This window comes from Ambystoma mexicanum, chromosome 11 (assembly GCF_040938575.1).
Source record: "Ambystoma mexicanum isolate Mex_15411 chromosome 11, UKY_AmexF1_1, whole genome shotgun sequence".
In the NCBI taxonomy this organism is placed as follows: domain Eukaryota; kingdom Metazoa; phylum Chordata; class Amphibia; order Caudata; family Ambystomatidae; genus Ambystoma; species Ambystoma mexicanum.
The window spans coordinates 317,612,543-317,633,843 of NC_090934.1; the positions used below are offsets into that span (position 1 = coordinate 317,612,543).

Sequence of the window (21,301 nt, forward strand, 5' to 3'; positions counted from 1 at the left end):
GCAGGATGTCTTCCGGATGTAGGAGCAGATCACAGTAGTGGAGTGGCAGCATACTCATCATAGCTGTAGCACTCCCTGCTCGCATGCCAGCCAACTCATCCCAATGTGGAGTTACAAGTTCAGTTGATAATGAAGATGCTGGAGCCTCTGTAATGCCAGAATTGTGCTTTATTATAAACATCTTGTAAACTGGCATATATCCCTCAGGGAGGGAAGCAGCAGCTTCAGGAAAGGAGTGTGGGTGGGGAATCCCTGCTCTTTTGTGTCTCCCTGCTACATCTAGGGCCTGATTGGTGCTGTATCGTGACTTGCCGTCTGTTGCTCTGCGCGCTGCATCATCTCTGTAGCAACAGAGCTGGGTCATGGTGCTCATTACATGCCCCATACACAACAGAGGTGGGTCACGGTGCTCATTAAAAGCTCCATACACAACAGAGGTGGGTCACGGTGCTCATTACAAGCTCCATACCCAACAGAGGTGGGCATGCTGCCTGCTACATCTGTCCTCCTAACTGTTGCATTCTTATTTCACTACTTTTCACATAACAGCTATTAGTCAGTGCCATGTCATGGATTAGCCACCTTGTGCTCGTTACTTCATTTTGGTACTGCTTTTGTAGTTGCCTAGGGCTCTGTCCGTTTTTTCCAGTGTCTTATTATGTATAATTAAGGTCTAATCTGCTTATCACACCTGGCAATTGAATGACTGAAACGTTACATAGCAGAAGTTGCATTTAGTTCTATGTACACCTTAATAACATACATTAAAGCATGCCTCGTCTGTGATGGAATATCAACCCTTTGTAGCCCTGTGGCACGTGTGCATATACTGACAGTAGTTTGGATGGTCACTACATTTCCAGCAATAGATTCCTTTGATTCTTACAATGTGTGGCTTATTATTTTATCATTCTAAATCCTTTTCATTCTTCCAACTTGTATAATTTTCGTAAATCTGGGTTTTTCAATTTTGCTACTGTAGGACCGTACACTACGGTACGCAGACCTCATGAATGCGTCGTTTCTGCTAGTATAATATTTCCTGCTATCTTTGGCTTGCAGGAGAATTGAGTCACAGGGAGATACGCTGATTTGACCAGGATCACAATGAGTGGTACAATGTTCAGACAAGGATACATTCCACATATTGTGGTTGTTTATTTTAAGCTATTAACCCTACTTTTCAATGTTATTGATAGTAGTCATGGATAGGTAATGCTGTACACTTGGCTATGTAGAATTATCTCATAAATAGTTGTAACAAACCTAGTAATGGCTACATGTGAAACGGTATCCTGTGGAGTCTTCTAAAAATCATCTTCTGTCAGACGGCACACATTGATTGCCAACAAGGCCAGAAAAGGAAAAGTTAACAAAGGGTTTTAGTAACAAATGTCCACAGGTTTGGTAAAAATAAACCAAATTGTGTCTCAAAGTTTTCAGGATGGATATTCTGGATACTCTCTAGAAGAATGGGAAGATTTTACTAAAGAAAGTGTCTCTTGTCAAGGTAAAAGATAAAAACGAAGGTTTTGCCAGTGCTGTTTAAGTTCAGGGGCTGTCCCCCGCCCCCAGCAAATCCACCCCATACTTGTGAGCTCACAGTCACAGAATGAAAAAGAAAAGCAAGCTAAAGGTTTTCCTACATAACTTTCCAACAAAATCAGTGTCAGGTTCAGTGCCTCTCCACTCACTCTCACTTTCCTACTAAACATGACGTCACTTTTTTCTAAACCCCTTCTCTGCTTCTTTACCTACCTACTTTACCTGTTCATGGACGATGTTCCACCATGTCTTTGTTCCTCCATACATCACAGGCTCACCCTTTACAGGCTCCAGGGTCGTCCTTTTAACTGTTTGAGCCTTTCTTGGGCCACATCTTCTGCAACATCCCCCTCTTACACCCCATATTTCTCACTCTTTCTTATAATACCACTTTCCTTCTTTTACTTTCCTCCCTTCCCAAATAGATGTTTCTCCTCCCCTCCTTTGCTGTTATTCTCCCCTCCTTCACTGGTATTCCTCCTCTTTACCTCTCTCCATTATTCCTGCTCTATTCTGTTTCCGCCCGTCCCAACAGATGTTCCTCCTCTTCCATCTTTCTCAGTTGGCTCTTCTCTCCCCCTCTCCCACCATCCTTATTCTCTCTCCAGCAGTTGGCATCCTGTTCTCAGTCCGTTTTCTCTCTTGTCCAGTCTCCCCGAATGCACTCCTTCTGCAAACACCCACATTGTCCTGTTAAAACTTTCCTCGTAAATGCGAGCCTGTTTCTGTTTACCTGGATCAAAGAAGCTTCAGGTGTTTTTCTTTGTGCAACTTGTCTTGTGGTTAATCGGCTGTGTAACATCCCAGTGGCTCCCGGAGCCCTGCCCCCACTTAGCAAGGTTGCAAGTCAATAAGGACTCAAACTGCCATCTTGGTTTTGGTTTGCACCCATGTGAGAAGAGGCCGCAGCACATTGGAGTGATGCTCTCTGCAGACCTAATCACTCTTCTCTGTTCAGGTTGTAAGCAAGGGATCCGCCAAGTGCAGGCGCCCACTCCTCTAACTGTGCTTCCAGCACTTTCTCTAGTGTTTCATTAGAGTATCTGCAGGGACTGTATCTTCGTGTTGCCAGCATGCTGTGATATATGAAATTTACTGTGTAATGGCCTCCTGTTAAGGTGTCAGCGTGTGGGGATGTAAGGGTGAGATCAAATGTACATGAGTGACTGAGCCATAGATAAATTCCCTAAAGGTATATCTCCATATTGTGGCATTCTGTGGTGAGTTCCTACTCCAGGCATGGTATGGTTGGCCAACAGATCCTCCCCCAGGTCCAACATTACAGTGCGAGTGGCGTCCCCCTAAAATGCACCAATTTGCACCCTAAGGAACAGGAAGGAAAGTTTGTGAGAACCTATTTTCCCTACCTATGCAGCAGGGGAGTTGCTAGGTCTGGAAAAGACCCGGGGCTAAGCTGCTGTCGGAACTGTTGGGACTGGGGGCTAGCTAGTCTTTTGGCTGTAGCTCCTGAGATTCTATCCGGGGCTACAACCAAAAGATCAGGGGCTTTAGCCCCCTTAGCCCCCCCCCTAGCAACGCCCCTGCTATGCAGCCAATAGTTTCACACAAAATAACAGTTAATTGTTCTGTATCCACTGTACATTTCTGAGTAATTCATTATCCCAGTAGCAAATCTAATGCTTTTCCTAGCACCTCTGTTTAAAGGCAAACACAAGTAATGCAAATTCATGTGTGTTCATTCTTTGTGGAATATTGCTGGGATGACCAGCCATACGACGGACAGCCAGTGGTTGGATTTCATTAGGGGCTACAGAATTATCTGTTTTCAAGAGATGTGGGCATAGAGTTAACTCACTTACAGCATTACGTGAGTCCTGTACAGCCGCTGATCTGGATGTAGACACGGAAACGCCCGCACACCCCACTTAATTAGAAATACGGAAATTTAGTGCCTCAAACAAGACAACAATGCCAATTAATCAACACACTAACAATTTCACCCTCTGCATACACCTCTCAAATTCTAACCAACCACAACCACAAACCTACAACACAACAATCCGCACAAACTTCACTACACTGCAACAACAAAACAAAGCTCACATAGACTCGCACAACAGCACACAGCGTCTTCCGACAGTATCCCCAAGCCCAGCCAACGGAATTCCAGGTGAGGCCGCCAACAGCACATCACTGCTCACTTGCACTTCTCCAGCTCATCCCACTAACTGCCCCCCACCCCTCCTTTTCTTTCAGAGCTGCCAGAGCGCCAGGGGACCACTCCGGTGGTGATAGTGCATGGTACAAATATCCATTAACATTATTCCTCCTTTTACATCCGAGCAGTAAAGGGCAAACAGGGTAGACCGAATGGGGGCCTCTCCATATGGATTGGAGCCTTAGTAGATATCGAAGTCCAGCGGGTTGATCATTCCTGTAAAGAACTATTAGAGCCCCATCTAGTCACTAAAGGGTCAGAAATATTATTAATTAATATATACAACAAACCAGGCCAAGATATAGAGCTTAAACTATTTGATCTTTGAAAGTCCAGAGTCAATATTTGGAGATTGAACCATCTGAGAAATCGGAAGGTACTAATTACTGGGGACTTCAATCTCCAATTTGAGCCATGTCACTGACAGATGGCATTTGTGAAGACTCTGGAACATGGATAGCCTTAATGCTACACTCCCCAGTAGGCAAAAAAAGAATGGGCCTCATTACGACCCTGGCGGTAAGTACCAAACATTACCGCCATGGCGTAATTAATGTTTACGCCATGGCCGGATGCCGTAAAATGCGGCTCATTCCGACCCATCGCGCACGAGCATTACGCCATGTCAGTAATGTCAAGAACGCAATGGCGTAAAAGACCCCAAAACGGTCCCTACCGGCATCGTACGCTGCGCAAGGTACACTACCGCCACCCATCTTAGCGGTCACCGCAATTAGCGGTGACTGCAAATAGAGGTCCCCGGAAATAAGCGGAAGCGGAAGTAGCGTCATCACGGCGGAACGGGAAAGAGCATGGCGGCCATCTTTAAAAACACAATCCATTGCCATCCTCCCCAACCATACCACATCTGACCCTGAGACCCATCCAAACCCATCACACACCCAAATACCTACCTAAAAATGCCCAAAGTCGTGAAGAAGGCATGCGATCGGCAGCACCAGGAACGCTTCTCCCGTGAGGAACTAAGCATGCTGGCGGAGACACTCCAGGACAATGCAGCGGTGGTGTTCCCCACCGAAATGACCAGGGCGGCGATTGCAAAAAAGAAAGCCATATGGGCCATGGTGGCACAGCGGGTCAGCGCGGTGGGGACCGTACCCCGCAACCCACAGCAGTGCAGGAAGCGGTGGGATGACCTGAGGCTCCGCGTCCGAAGCATCATCTCCGCCAATCTCAACCTGGCCCAGGCTACCGGGGGAGGAGCTGACTCCCCAATAAAACTCCAACCGTGGGAGGAAATATGTGCCAGCACAATAGGCATGGAAAGCATCGAAGGTGTCGGAGGGATGGAAAGAGGAGCGCCGACATCAGGCGATGAAGGTAGGTGCCCCAAATCAAGGCATGCTATAGTCACTGACGTCCATTAATGTGTAGCACAATGTTGCCCTAGAGTGTAAATGCAGCACATCAGCTGGACATTGCCCACAGCCACATGCGACCTCCACCCTGTACACATGTAGCATGCACACCCTAACTGCAGACACCCACATACCTCCATCCGTCATCCACACAGAAAGGAGACAACCTGCATGCCCCTGCCTCAAATGTGCTTCATCTAGTAACCAAAATCTGGTGAATCATTGCCATTCCAATGTCCGCAGACCCATCAATAACGCTATCCCTCCAACCACGAGGATGAGGACACCTCTGCCTCAAAAGCAGCCAAGAGGGCCAGGACCACCATGCATAGACCCTCCACCTCAGCTGCAGTGAGGGAGACATCGCAGCAGGCAGAATCATCTGCCAGCACACAGGACGGCCCACCAACAGGCATCCCAGCAGGCAGCATGCGAGCACCTGCAGCACCACACGTCCCCACAATCTTGGGCACTGAAGGCACCGTTTCTGCAGGGAGCAGCAGCATAGGGGAAACTGCTGCCATAGCAGCATGCTCAGACACTGACACTGATGGGCCCGATGTAGGACGCCCCACTGAGCAGCTTCCTTCCCCCTGTCTGTACCGGGGCAGCCCCCATGAGGAGGCCATTCAGGGGAATCCAGGAGAAGGGGACTGGCCTCCCACCCCATGCCCTGCAGAAAGTCTGCAGGAGGTGAGCAGCCCCTTTGCGACACCATCTGGAATGGGCATGGCCCAGCAGAGTGAACTTTCCCTTGAGGAGATTGTTTTACGTCAGCAACAACTGTCCACGCTCCTCAATGAGCATGCTGCGGAATGTGGGGGGGAGAGGGCAGCCATAGAACAATCTACGGAGACCCTAAGGGCCGAAATAAAGCGCAGTACGGAGACCCTGAGGGCTGCAATGGAGTTCATCTCAAGGGACATTTGCGGGGAACTTGCTGCCATGCGCCGTGTGCTCACAGAGCTGTCCCACACCCTTCAGGACATGTGTGCCCATGAGCAGCCAGGGACATCCTCCACTGCAAGTTCTGCCCAGAGCAGCCCTGTCCGACGATCAGGACGGAACCTGCGCTCCACAGGCAGGGGTTCCCCGGGGGCCGGGAGAGGGGGCATGCAATAGCGTGTGCCCACTGTCACAGGCATCTTTAGCCACTCACAGGGTGTGTGTTGGGGTGTTCTGGGGGGAGGGGGCAGAGGGGGTGTGTTGGGGTGTTCAGGGGGAGGGGGGAGTGGGTGTGTTGGGGTGTTCAGGGGGGAGGGGGGAGGGTGTGTGTTGGTGTGTTCAGGGGGTAGGGGGGAGGGGGTGTGTTGGGGTGTTCAGGGGGGAGGGGGTGTTGCACAACAATTTACAATTGAAATACACATTTTCCTTTTTCCCAAATCACATGTGTGGACATTTTCATTGCGTATGTGTGCTTTATTGGTGTACAGTCCACAGTGTGCATGTCCCAGAGACACACAGTGCCCCAAGTGCGTCTCCATGTGATACACACCAGCCGTGTGTGCTAGAAGCATTGGTTGATGATATCTTGACGCATTTCACGCCCCCCTGTGCATCGCCTCCTCCATGAGGTGCGGCCCCATTTGCACCCTCCTCATCCTCATCGTCAGGTGGTTGCATTACTGCGTCAGGGGGCAGGGGCACATTTCGTCTGACGCACATATTGTGTAGCATGACACATGCCATGACCATCTTTGCCGCCTTCTCATGGCGGTACAGGAGTGCACCACCAGACCTGCTGAGGCAGCGAAACCGTGCCTTCAATAGGCCGAATGCCTGCTCAATGACCACACGGGTACGTGTATGTGCACGGTTGAAGTCCTCCTCGTGCCGGTTCTGTGGGTTCCTGACTGGTGTAAGGAGCCACCTATTCAGGGGATAGCCTGCATCACCTGTATGTGGGCGAGAATGTATTTGTCAGTCATGACGTCTAATTCAGAACATGATGTGCCACCATGGCTTGCATCCAAATATTACTTTGAACCACTTCTAAATGCACTAATTGATTCACACTATGCGACCCGTGTATGCTCATGGCTCTCATGGCCTGTTCTGCATGCCATCAACCAATGTATGTAGAGGGCTCGAGTGCCTTGTGAGTGCCCATCCACTGTGTTCGTTCATGCCGTTTGTTTTGGTGGCCTGGCACGTGTCCTGTGATGTCAATGCTCACATCATTGCAACATTGCTGTCGGCCTCATCATGACCCCAGTGAGCAATACTGATGTTGATAGGGACATTTGGGCGCCCTGCTGTCTGTGTAACGGTGTGTTGATGTTTCTGTCCGTCATGTGTCTCCTTCGTGCGCAGTTATGGGGGACAGGCCTTTCGGTTGATGGTGTTTGTTGACGTGCATGTAGGTGCATTTCGTTGAAGTCAATGTGGTCTGAATTGGTACAATGCACTTGCAGATGGTTGTGTCATGGTTGGGACACAACCTTATTCACATGGTAGGGCTGCATACATCAGGTATTGGGTTTACTGGTGTTGGGTGTAGTTTGGGTTGCTTTAGGGTATGATCTGGCTCCGTTGTCTCTGCTACTCACAGGCAGGTGGGGTATGCATCATTCCCCCCCCCCCTTTCAGCCAGGTGGAGTATGCATCATCCCCCCCCCTTTCAACCAGGTAGAGTATGCATCATTCCCCCCCCCTTTCAGCCAGGTGGAGTATGCATCATTCCCCCCCTTTCAGCCTTTCAGCCAGGTGGAGTATGCATCATTCCCCCCCCTTTCAGCCAGGTGTAGTATGCATCATTCCCCCCCCTTTCATCCAGGTGTAGTATGCATCATTCCCCCACCCCATTCAGCCAGGTGGAGTATGCATCATTCCCCCCCCCCCTTTCAGCCAGGTGGAGTATGCATCATCCCCCCCCCTTTCAGCCAGGTGGAGTATTGGAGTATGCATTGGTACCTCGTTCACCTACTCACTTCACATTCCCATGGTCATGACATTAGACTCACCGAGTAGCCAGGATCGTGGGCCTGCATGTTCCTCCATGTAGCGTGGTATTGTGGAGTTCCTCAGGACCATTGAATCATGGGTTGGTCCGGGGAATCGGGCACAACAATATGTGATGATCTTGTTGGAGTCACAGACCATTTGCACGTTGATTGAGTGGAATTGTTTCCGGTTGCGGTACGGTACCTCCATGGCACGTGGAACCACCAATTCAACATGGGTGCAGTCGATGGCACCAATGCAACCAGGTATGCCGGCTAGTGCATGGAAACCCACTTTGGTGTTTGCAATCTCCTGGGCAGTCCGTGGTAATGAGATGTGGTCGTCTGTGTGCTTGAGGAGGGCATCGAGCACTTGGATAAGCGTACGTGAGAATAATGGTTGTGAAATGCCATGCAAGTGCCCCACTGTGTGCTGGTAGGTGCCTGTGGCCAGGAAGTGGAGTACAGACACTACCTTCAGTAGGGGTGGGATGGCGGTTGGTGTTTCTATCATGCTGACGATGTTGTTGTGTGTCATGTCTACTATGGCGGTGATGGTGTCCCGGTCCAAACGGTACAGGGTGTGGATCTGCTCAGCAGTGAGGTTGAATGGACTGGCTCTGATGCGTGGGATTGGGGGCTGCCTGCGTGGTGGCACTGGCTGTGCTTGTGGGGCTTGCTGGCCCTGCCTTGCCCTCCTTCTCCTCCTGCGTCTCCTCTGTGCTGCCTGTTGTTGTTGTTGTTGTTGTTGTTGTTGTTGTTGTTGTAGTAGCACTTGCATTGCTATCAGGTCCTCCAGCCCCAACATTGCTAGTCCTATTGGTATCATTGTGGAGTGTGACTGGGTGTGGGAAGGGGTGGAGTGTGCTCTTGTTGTACTTCCTGAGTCTGTATTGCCTCCACCTGTGCTGTTCCTGTGCACCTGTGGCAGCTGGATTCACTTTCCATGGCCATTTGCGGTTGTTTCGCGATGGCGTAATTAGCACCATGGCGGTAAGGAACTTAACGGGCTGGGTGATGGCGTTAGGTGCATGTCCGCTTGGGTCGGCATTCGCGTGCCTTTCCGCCATGCCGGTAATTACGGTGTGGGAGGTCGCGTGCGCGCCTCCTTGGAGCAGTTAGTGGCAGCGTTAACTATGATGCCGCTAATGGCATCGTAGTTAACGGTCACGGGTCAGGATCGGACCTGGCGGAAAAAACGATGGCGGTAATCATTTACCGCCATCGTTTTTCACTTACCGCCAGGGTCGTAATGAGGCCCAATGTGTTTGAGATTGCGGGTATATTTATGTCTCTGAACATGCAACCATTTAATGAGAGGTACATGGGAGACTCACCCACTAAACATACTTATTTGAGCGACCCCAGAGCTTCACTTATATATTACGTCATGGTGAACCTGGAGATGTGATCCCAGATGATGGAGTTTGATGTGATTGAAAGCGTGGAGAATGATCATTGTCCACTCTCTCTGAGGGTGAGCCCCAATTGTCTGCTTTGGTTGAAATATATAGATCTTGGAATAACGTAGCATTGAGATTAACCGTAAATGCCCAAATGGGTGTTAACTGGGTTAACATGAATACAACGGGTATACTGGTGGAAACATATGATTCCATCCTTCCCATACTAGAAAAAATAGTGAGACCAATATTCACGGTTAATGTCAATCGAAATATAAAAAACACAATAATAATGAATTCATGGTATGAAAAAGAATGTAGGAGGGCAAAAGAAAACTTGTTATCAAGAGTGAAACATTACATAGAGGGGGAAGGGAGGCAGGATCAACAGCCTGCTCCCTAAATAAGATTATGTTGAAAGATAAAAAGAGGGAATACTGCAGAGACACCTGAAAAACCCTTCTTGATGCTATTGTTAACAAAGACCCAAGAGAATTCTGGAGTCACATAGGGACGGAAACTTGCGAGGGTCCAAAGCAAATCCTCTGTAACATCCCAGAGTCAGCTTGGTGCTCACATTTTCCGTCTTTGTATAAGGAATCCAGAATGTTTAGCCAGGCCAACCTCGAATATATACAAACATGGAAAATCCTCTTATTTTAACACTGGGCGAAGTTACCACTGCACTCAACAGTAAAAAAGCAGACAACGCCCCTGGACCAAACAAGGTGCTTGTAGATTTTTATAAATCTGAACTTCTGATTTGGGCCCCATATCTCACAAAGCTCTTCATTGCCGCCCTGGTAGCAAATCAAGTTCCCCAGACCCAATTTACAAAAAGGTTGGGACAGCAGCTTTTGGGAACTACCGCCCAATGTGTTTGTTGGACGTGGGCGGGGGGGGGGAATTTTCGCTTAGGACATATTGATTCACCTGGATGCCTACATAGAAATAAAAAACATCTTACACCACCTACAGACTTGTTTCCGGGCAAACAGTAGCACAATTGTTCAATGCCTTAGGTTCGGCCTTAGACGTGACAAGTACATAATATTAAGAAAGATGAGATTAGATGTCATCTTTGTGGATTTACAATTTGTCTTTGATACGGTACCTACGGTGTTGCTGTGGAAAACTTTGAGAGATATGGGGATCTGGCCCAGCCCTTATTAGGGCAATACAAAGTCTTTACAGAGAAAACAAGGCTGTCGTAAAATGGAGTACCGATGGAAGGGTTACAAAGACAATACCTATTCAAGTGGGAGCACGCCAAGGATGTGCACTGGCTCCTAAATAATGTTGCCTGTTTATTAATTATATAATTTGAAAATGGATGCGCCTTCCCTGTGATGCGCCAACTTTGGTTGGAGATAATTGTCCAATTTTAATGTTTGCAGACAATGCGATTTTATTATCCCTGACGACATGCAGCCTGGAAAACCAGCTACTGGCATTTGAAGGGTTGTGTGACCATAATGGGCTATCTATAAATGTGAAGAAAACTAAAACCAGTGATTTTTAGGAAGAACAGGACAAAGGGGCCCAATAGAATTAGTTTAAAACTGAAGGGGGAGTCTATTGAACAGGTAAAACAGTATGATTATCTAGCTGTTTGTTTCACAGAAAAATGCAACTGGATCCCCCAAGTTTCAAACCGCTACGACAGCGCCATTACTAAGTTCACACAGGACTATGATAATGGGGCAGCAAAAGTATCTCTGGAAGCCTACTCCGCACAGGCTAGGCAAGTGGCTCTCTATCGGGCGGAACTTTGGGGAGGAATGAATTGTGGTAAATTATCTATAAGCAAAAACAAAAATGATTACAAATATTTTGGGGCTCCTCAGTAGCACCCCACATATCCCGGTCTTCGTAGAGGTTGACACACAGATAATTGGGCTCTTGTGATGGTCAAAACCTCTCTTCTACTGAGTCAGAGCATGTTCCTCTGCGCGACATGCTGCATACAGATTTGTAATGGAAGATATCCTATTGCAAGAGGGCGGCCAACCGCTTCCCTAGTTGAAATACTCAAAATAGGTCTTGCACTCACTAGGCCTCTGCGACTACTGGTTAAAACCTCAACTTATTGACTGTGGCGCAAACACAAAGATCAAGGAGGCCCTAATGTACAACGAAGTAAGTGGATTCCTTACTGATATTGTAAGTAAGGAGAGGGTTGGGAAGTACGGGAGTGTAAGCAGATTTTTGGCTATGAAACCGATTTTGATATTGTTTCCCCAAAATTCCTCAGGGTTTCTATCTCAAGCTTTGGTTTGAAACATTACCCTTCGCAGAACTACTGCATAAATTGAACAGCCATATTTCCAATAAATGCCCTGTGTGCGAAAATGAGATTGCAAACGTAATGCATTTTCTCTTATTTTGCCCAATATATTATAACAGTAGGAAGAGATATCTAAGCAGCTATTCATATACAGATCAATAACATCTGTAAAAGATGCTTAAGCATTGTGCGTCAACTCTAGGGACGCACTGGTTGTGCAGAAGGTTGCAAACGTTTTGATGAGTGTATGGGGCGGTCATATCACCTTTCATTGTGTAACATTACCAGGGTGTACATTTAATGCTTCGTCTATGCATTAGTATTCCTTGTGATTGAGTATTTATGACTTTGTCTGTTTTAGATGCTGCTTTTTAGATCCAAGTATATATATGAAGGAGACAAAAGGAAGTCCATAACTAGATCCCATGTTTAATTTTAGCACATTTGTAATTGTATTTGTTGTTTAGCTTGTAGCTTTGAGATTTTAAGAACTCAATGATCCTTCCGACTAGTCATTGAGTGATTATGTTTTAAACTTTTACTATTTCTATCAGTGTATACTAATGATATATATCATGTAAATTGTTATGCTTTTGCATTAAGGAAACTTTAGACAGCAGTTGTGATTGAATCTTCTCTGTTTGTTTATTATTGCTGCTTTTATGATCTAAAGGATCGAAATAAAGCCAAACTGACTGAATGACTTGTATGTAACAATGTGTCTTTTGTTTTTCTTACAGAAATTTGAACCTGAACTTTCCCACGCGAGATTAGCTTATTCACCAATAAGCATTGCACCTTCTTGTTTAAGGACCTTTCCCACAGCCCATGACTTTCATGCGCATGGTCCTCGTGTGGACGAGAATGTTTTTAGCCACCTTCCTTTGCATTCACAGCAGCTATCAAGGGCTCCCTATCCAATGATTCCCATTGGAGGCATCCAGATGGTCCAATCAAGACCGAGTTCCCACCCAGTTTTTGCTCCTGGTTCAGTTGTCTCTCTCCAACCTGGAGTTTCCTCTACTAATGTCCGCTTTACAGAATTTAGCCTGGTTGGGACAAGGTGTGCAGAGAAAGGAGATATATGTCAACCTTCCTCAACATCTCCCTCACTGGCTGTACAGGCTTCTAAATTCTCACCACAGACTAAAAGCTGCATCAGTGAGCAAAGGAAAACCAGGACTAAAGAGCGGCTTCTGAGTAAGACAGAACAAGAGGAATACAGGGTTAAACAATATGCAGAGGCACAGCACTCAGAGCTGGAAAGCAGCTCAAAAAAAGTAAAGAGTCCTAGTACTGATCCTGAGCTGTCCCCGCAGCCTTCAACGAGCAGGGATGCACCCTTGAAGAATGCGAGCAAAAAGCAATGCAGCAACTTCAGCACTTACTATGACTCCTCCTGCACTTTCATCTCAGATTGTCCCGTACAAACAATGGACAGAAGCAGCAGTACCGGCTGCCTGGCAGAACCTTCTACGAGCCAGTCACACTCCTTGCATTTCTCCATACGAAGGAGGAACCTTTCTGGTGAACCAAGTCACCTCTTGGAAACTCATAGGAAAAGCTCCTCACAGTCAGAATGTGTGGGGTCAGGACAGGTGAAAAAGTTGGAGGACAAAGACACGGGGTGAGCTTCAGTTGCCAACCTCTGCTTTTAACCCACCCCTTCTTTATAACCAGACAGTTTAAACACTATTTTTTCCTTTTGGTCTAACCATCATTATAAGGAGAAGCTCTCATCACCCAATCTATGACCCCACCTCATTGAAAGACTCCCTCTTTTCTTCTGTCACCGTGTCTGATATTATTTACATGTAGAGTATGCAGTTACTTGTGCCTTTTTCTATAACTTTTGTTGCTTGAAATGTACAAAATCAGTTTGAGGCTGTGAATATTTTTCAGAAAAAAATGTTGATAGGGCAAGTCTTTTTTGCCGTTTAGATAGTTCTCTGATTGGTGGACTCTGAAAAAATATTAGGAATTTTGGCTATAAAATGCACTGACATTTTTTGTATACGTATATGTGAATATATATATATAAATATATATATATATAGATGACATGGAAAAATGTAACAGATACAATATGCTTCTGTGTACAGAAATGTGATGATCCATATTTATTATGTGCATTATTTAATAGCTGTATTGCCCTCCCCTGACCCTTTTCCTGTTTATCCTACAGAGTCCCTTCTTCACATGGTTGAAGGCACTTGCAAAGATCTTTGATTAGCATCTGTTTTATGTCGCCCCCCCCACCCGCACCAGGCTTCTCCTTGTGACAAAAGCTAGCACTTATGTTGTACTTATGCTCTTGTGAAGTTTCATGCACCTTTCCTTTTAAACAGAAATGCACCTCATAACTTTGCCCAGAACCCCACATAGAAACGCACTTTCCCCATTCCTAAAAAAGGAAAAATATTTTAAAAAATAGGAATGTAAAGACAATACTGCACATTCTTGAAATAGTGCTTACCTAGATGTACTTTTCATGCTCTACCTTGCTTTAATATTGACATTCCATGAAATGGGTTGCTCTTCTGCTAAAGCACAGTATTACTTTATACATCTTTATTCCCATTGTATTTGGAAAGACCTGTTTGGTACCTCTTTTGCACCAAAATTAATATCTGCTTGATTCCATGGTTAGACTTGACCCAATAAGTTTTGCTTTAAGTCTTTCATTTGTGTTATATCTTTTAACCTTAAAAAGGAGTTTAACGTTTAATTTTTCAGGTACGTTTTGTGAGAGGTTTCTGCACTTAAAAGCACTTAGGCTGCCTATAGGCTTGTTAACTTCCACCTTGTTGGGGAAATTGAACTTATTTTAGATCACTCACCCTCGTAACAATAATGAGATCACCCTGTAAACAATCACTTTTGCCTTTTTAATTGCTCACTGACCTTAGATGTTCATGATAGTATGAATTTTGATGGGGAACCTTGAAATACATAATCTGATTGGCATGTGAGTGCTTGTTTTTCAGATACCCTCTACCCAGAGCAAAATGTCTTTACATGCCCAGAAGTATATTAGTGATAGGGTTTCATATATGTATATATACGTACATTTCAGCAGCTGGAAATATCGACCCTCGATATATAAGTCCCCTCAACTTGTGATATGCTACCTTTTACAAAGCATTAACCTTAGACTTATTAGAGATACCCCTCATACAATAAATGGTCTAATGGCAATTAAATTGATGAGTAAACCTTTTGGTGCTTAACAGCATGAAATGACAGAGTGGTTGGCCCTCGGCCAGTTCTGCGTCACTCTACCATGTTAGTGTAGTTGGAGATGTCTTCCTTACTGTTTTGCTAAATACTTCATGAGTTCCCAAATCTTGTTCCCAGGAGCACATATACGCTTGTAGGTCTAAATAGATTGAAGAGATCTGCTTATTGCTGCTCAGAAACTCAACTTTTAGAGCTTTCCAAATTTGGCAAGTAGAACTTGAATGTTATTTATTATTACAGCAGGAGATACATGATTTTTACAAAGGGAAAACCTTTCAGATCCTTTCAGTAGCTGCCATCTAGAAATAAGACAATATCTCATGCTGCAATTTCAATGATATACATCTTTAAAAAGAATTAAAATGTACGCTGTGCATCATTTTATATCTAGATAACCAATGACAGAAGGTAGGAGAAGGAATATAAATATATAATTGTTGGAAAGAGTGACATGAAACACTGGTCAATGCATTAACTTGGTTAACGAAAGAAACCAGTTTGGGGTGAAGAGTTTCAATCACTGTTTAAATAAGCTAAATCTGGGGTTAGATATTTTTCTCTGAAATTGCTGAATGTCTTGGAAAACTATTTGCATGTTCTAAATTAGTTTTAAAAAAAATCTATAGAGGCATCTTAAAGGCTGCAAATGGGCCCTAGAGTTGAAAACATGTTTCGCTTTTTAAAGTAACCGGCATCCCTTTGGTCCCGACATTGGGCTGTATATATTAAGGGGAAACTCTCTTGGTACAAAATGAAATGTCAAAATAAATAAAATGGCCTCTTGTCCATCCCATTTAATAGAGGTATCCTCTGATTCAAGGACCAAAAGTTCTTAAAAAGATTTAACGAGGTCCACCAACTAAATACAGGGGACTGCAACAAGCAGCTCTCAAGATGTTTTGGACAACAGGACCCTCAATCTCTCACCATTAACAGACCTCAGGACTAGAAGGTCACAAAAAAGTTATTTCTGCTGTAGTTCATGGTACTGCTCTTGTATTTTGTCAATGCTAAACATCACAGGTACATCTGGAGTCATTGATTCTTTTACTCCCTATTTATTAGGTGCGTGGCCATGTGTTCCCCTTGTCAACTTAAGTTCTTAAGTTGTACGCCACCAAAAATCCTGGTTTTCCAAAATCTAAATTGTGATTTTTTTTAAAATTTTCTTTAAAACACAAAGTAGCTCGGGTAGTTTGTACTTTGGGTCTGAGACTTGATTAGGTCAATTAGGCTCAGTCGCACTTTGTCCTTGTGATATTTTGATATTTTGCTGACATGATTTCTTTATAGAGTACTACCTACACTGTGGAATTGGCAATTTGCATCACAGTCTCCAGCTTAGGCGTCCAATAGCACACCATATTATCTCAAATTGTTTCATGTTCTAGGCCTAAAACCACACATTTTCTTCCATCCAACATATGCCTTTGAACACTTTGGGAAACAGTAGCTTACCAGTACATTTTATACATGTTTCACATTTCATTTGGGTCATTTAAAATTCACTGGAGAGTCTCCCAACAGAACAAAGAGATCTTCATATCTAAAATATAGCTAGTTGTGCAATACTGGTGGATTTGTAATAAAATAACGTGAAATCACAACTTCTAATTAAGCGTCAGATTTGAAATGTTAAACTTGCCTAAACCACTTAAATATCGCACATGCAATTTAAACTATAGGAGAGCATTAAATAAGTATGGGAATAGAATGAAGTAACTGTACTATGTGTATATTCCTCTGCAGAACTTTCAGTATACTATTGCAGTTTATTTTAGCACTTAAAAAGGGATTTTCTTCAGTTCTGAACCATTGCTCCAAGAAGCCCCATCCCAATGTAGCCATTGGAAGCCGTGTTCTGAACAAATTGTGTGCATCCGTGTTTGTATTGTGCTGTTTCTCAATACAGACAATGATATTCTCTGTGCTTAATTAAAAATCCATCATTGGATCCTTGCATGTTTATGATTTTCCACCAAATACCAGAAACTAAATAAATAGATTAAGGTTTTGTATTTCAGGAAATCCTTCACACTCCTAATGTCTTTTGGTCGAAGATAGGACTAGATATGTTTCCTCTGCACTTTAAATATGAATAAGTTGATTGAGTGCACATTTGTGATTAATTGGATCCTGTAATTTCCCATCTGTACGTGCACACCATAAATGTTGACCCAGGACAGTTTTACTCATTTTATAACAAAAATCGACAGTGCCAGCATTTGCAGGTTTTACCACTGCAACATTCAAAAAGGTATTTAAAAACATACATTGTATGCTAAAACTTCTTGTCAACAACCTTCGATTTGTAAAGTTATATTAAATCAAACAGCAACATGATTTGTAAAGTTATATTTAATGAAACAACGACAAATTAGAAAACAAGTTATTTTCGAGGAGTCTTGTTTTAAACATTGAATACAGCATTGCTTATTGCTAGAAGCGTACACTTCAAATCGCTTGAAATGTACATTGAATCTATTAATTAGACGTGTTTACACATATTTGAAAAGGAAATCTTGCTGTCCATGGACTGTTTGTTCATACATGTCCTGCTTATTTTCATAGATGCTGTGAGTTTGGTTTATGGATGGCATGCTGAAATTATTATCCTTATTTTGCAAAACTATTCAAAAGTGCATTTATTTAATCTTCTTAATCTAACCTAAATGTATACAAGGAATCCAGCATCACGATTATTGTGAAGCCCTAATGTAACACAATTAAATACAATAAAAAATAGAAAATGTTGTACACAAAGTAAATTTATCAGGTACACATTTATTAAAATAAAGTTTATAAACACATATTTTCAATGATATTCTTAATTAGTGGGGGATCATGACACAGTTTAAAACCTTTAAAGGAATTATGTATTTTAACTGATACAAATTGTGATTACAAAAAGGACAACGCCTTGGAAGAGCTGCAATGCCTTCTTCACGTTTCTGGCTCTCTAAAAGTGACTACATGTCAGCAAACCAGCTTGGCCTCGTGGTAACACTGGCATAACAAAACAGACCTTTGTTAGCCCAATAGTTTGGGCCACAGCCATTGGTTCATAGTGGATCAATTGCATAACATATGTTCATGTTCTCACCTATAGACAGCATGCTGGCTGTGACACAATGAGGACTTGAATGAAATAGGTAATACATTGACTCTGTCTACTGGGGAAGGCGGAGTGTTACTGCTTTTCAAATCTCAAATCTGGGCATGATGTTGATTTCATTTTGAGGAACAGGTGAAACGAAATAAACTGTCGCTTTCTTTGCACCCTTAGCCTTTTCTCACCAGTGCATGAATGCTATCTTTTCATCATATCATCTACTCCTCAGGGACTGGAAAGGGCTTATTCTTCACTAGTTGGTGCTCTATCTTTCTCAAACATCCACCCAAACAAAAGTGGGGCAATCGAACACCTCAATGAATGAGGCTCAAAATGCCCCACGTTTGCAAACAAAACACCTTTTTTTAATTATAAGCATATAATTGAATTGTTTTGGCATGGAGAAAAAAGGTAGAAAAAAATCTACTTGAAATGTTCACTGAAGAGGCCCTCGAAATGGCCTCCAATCAACATGCTCTTCTATTGGCTGCTGTAGCTGGTGTCTCCTTATGCAATCTTTACAGTAAGTGAATTTAGCACTGCTAGTTCTGCATCTTACTAATATTTGAGTAAGTACAGCAGCTGCCCATAACCCAGATGGGGGTGTACGGTCATGGCTGTGTGGCTGATTTGCCCTGTATTCGTAATCATTAGGAGGGTCCACACCTTGGGCGCACTTCTTGAGTTTTCTGTCAGTATGCCAATCTTGTCAATGGTGAATGTTGGCACTGGCATTACAGATCTTTATGGTGGTGACAGTGAAATGTCAAAGAACTCTGATGATCCCTTTGTAGTCCTTGAAGTAGTTTTCTCCTAATTCCCTGCACGTGATCAACTTCCTTTAAGCCTGATTGGCTTAAAAAAATCTTGCATGGTTTCAAAGTAGACGCAAGCCATTTCTGACACCTTGTCATTCTCAATTCTCAGCCAACAGTACATTCTTGCATGGAGGTACTTGGGCATGGTTTATTCTTATAACGAGAAATGAGAATTCAAATGACATGACATGGAGGCACTTGACACTTGCCAAGCAGGTTTTGGCATTTTTGGCAATTAAATGCTAAGCTACCAATCAATTAGTTTAATGAATCCTGAGCATAAAATTGATAGCGGCAAATGCAAGGTTTTCTCTTGAGCAATAGCATCTTGTCAGTCCACAGATAAGGGTGATATTAATACATACCAAATATCAAGGGCCGTTTTTCAAATCCTTAATATATTCCATGATATCACCCTATCTAAAAAAAGAGGCTTCAACATTCTTTATTCATTGCTGTTAACATTATTAATTAGGGTGCGAGTGTGATGTAAGCGCGTGCACGCACCCTTGGTGATCTGCGATGTTTGGCTCTTGTGGCTACAGTGGGATTATCATTGTTTAAAATGTGTATTATGTTTTAGTTACACAAATGCATTTGACCTAGTCTAATCATTCTTTCTGGTTTGGAATACTCCTGCTTCCCGTTTAACCAATTCTCGTTTATTGTGCATTTTGTTTTCCACAGATTCCAAAAACGTTAGCACTTATGTTTTTTTTAATTATAAAATACATACTCCAAAATTTAAAGTGGACATCTTTGTCCTCATTACTTACAAATACGTCTGCATTATTAAAGGTATGTTGGCACTTAAGGTCACTTTAGTAAATGTAATGTATACAATGATGTGCTTGCATATTTTACTGTACATGGATTCATGTAAGATAAATGTTTGCTTTTTTGTAAAAGGTGTATGGATTCTGTAAGTGGAACAGTCAAAAGAATTTTTTTATTTGTTTTCTTAAAATGGCAATACATTCCAAAAATGGTACTGTATAAATCTGTAAATAATTCACAGTTGTCCTTTTTTTGCCTGTAATTTTTTTTTAAACTGCAATTTCTACACTTGCATCTTGCAGTGCCTGTTGTGTTATAGCAGCACAAATATGGCAATGCAGGTAACAAGCACAGTCTGGTGTAAAAAAGAAAAAGGAAGAAAAAGAAGAAATAGATAAATACTCAGTATTTGATGTTTGTGACTCATTATTGTAAATTACATCTGTACTGTGAATGAAATGTTTTTACACGTAAATATTGCCTTTACTACAGCGCGGACTGACAGTTCAGCCCGAGCATATTTTTAAAAAAAGCAGCATGTTGGAATAAATTTTCCCATCCCAACATAAAATTGTTTTCATGGTTTCCTGTGTGGTAAAATAGGCTGAATGAAAATGGTTGAAGGGGTGTACACTTTTATAAGTGATGCTTAACATTGAAAATATGAATGTATTTATTTATTTCATTTGTATAGCACACATACAACCCAGAGGCATTGAGGCGCTGTTACAGGTACAAGTCACGATGACATACTTTGTTCATACGTGTTATACAAGTGTTTGTCAAGAGAAAATGGTAGCATAGATACAGGTACGACTGTAGCATAGTTACATTAAGCGTGTAACATTATCAAACATGTTGAACATAGTGTGTGGTGTCTAATAGGGTTAAATAACTAGGTGTGGAAGGAAGGGGGTGTATCAGGTTAGGAGAAGAGCTGAGTTTTGAGAGCTTTGCGATAGATCCAGTAGGATTTCTCAGCCCTCAAGGTGGGGGGGAGGTCATTGCACACTTTTGCAGATGGTAGGGGAAGCTAGAGCCACCAGATATACACCTCCTAACTTTGGGCATGATAGGTTTATCCATGTAGGGGGTCCTAATGGGTCTTGATGCGTGGGCTTTGGTGATTCTTTGTGTAAGGTAAGGAGGTGCTGTATTGGAGAGGCACTTGTGGGCAATGGATAGTGTTTTAGATGTGATATGCTCCTGGATGGGGAGCCAAGGGGCTTCTCTTCTAGCTTTGGAGATGTGTTCTCATTTCCGGATATTTAGGGCTGCTCTCAGGGAATTACTTTGTATGACTTGAAGTTTGTGGATATTTCCAGAGGAGGTGCCTGTGAATAATAAGCAATAGTCGATCTTGGAGTCAATGAAAGCACGGGCAACGGTAAGGCATTTATTCTTTGTGAGGAAGGGTATGGCCGCATTAAGGACCTTGGTGGGATAGGCAGCTGAAGAGGCAATGGTGCTTACTTGTCTGGACATAGTGAGTGAGGCGTCGAGGTAAACTCCTAGAGTTTTTACTTTGGTTGAGACAGGAATTATGCAATTGTCAATCTGGAAGGTGGAGTATTGATTGTTGAGCGACTTGCGGGCATTAGGTGGGCCAACATTTAAGA

The 21,301-nt window shown here is 43.5% G+C and overlaps 1 protein-coding gene across 1 annotated transcript in view; it reads left to right on the plus strand.

The window, feature by feature from the left end:
* The window catches only part of HIVEP3 (HIVEP zinc finger 3), a 791,497-nt gene extending 771,244 nt beyond the window's left edge, over window positions 1-20,253 (plus strand). The window contains exon 9 of the mRNA XM_069623046.1: window positions 12,476-20,253. Within this exon, the coding sequence (XP_069479147.1) occupies window positions 12,476-13,366 (891 nt within the window). The 3' untranslated portion in view covers window positions 13,367-20,253. The remainder of the gene's footprint in view (window positions 1-12,475) is intronic.
* Window positions 20,254-21,301: the final 1,048 nt, after the last annotated feature.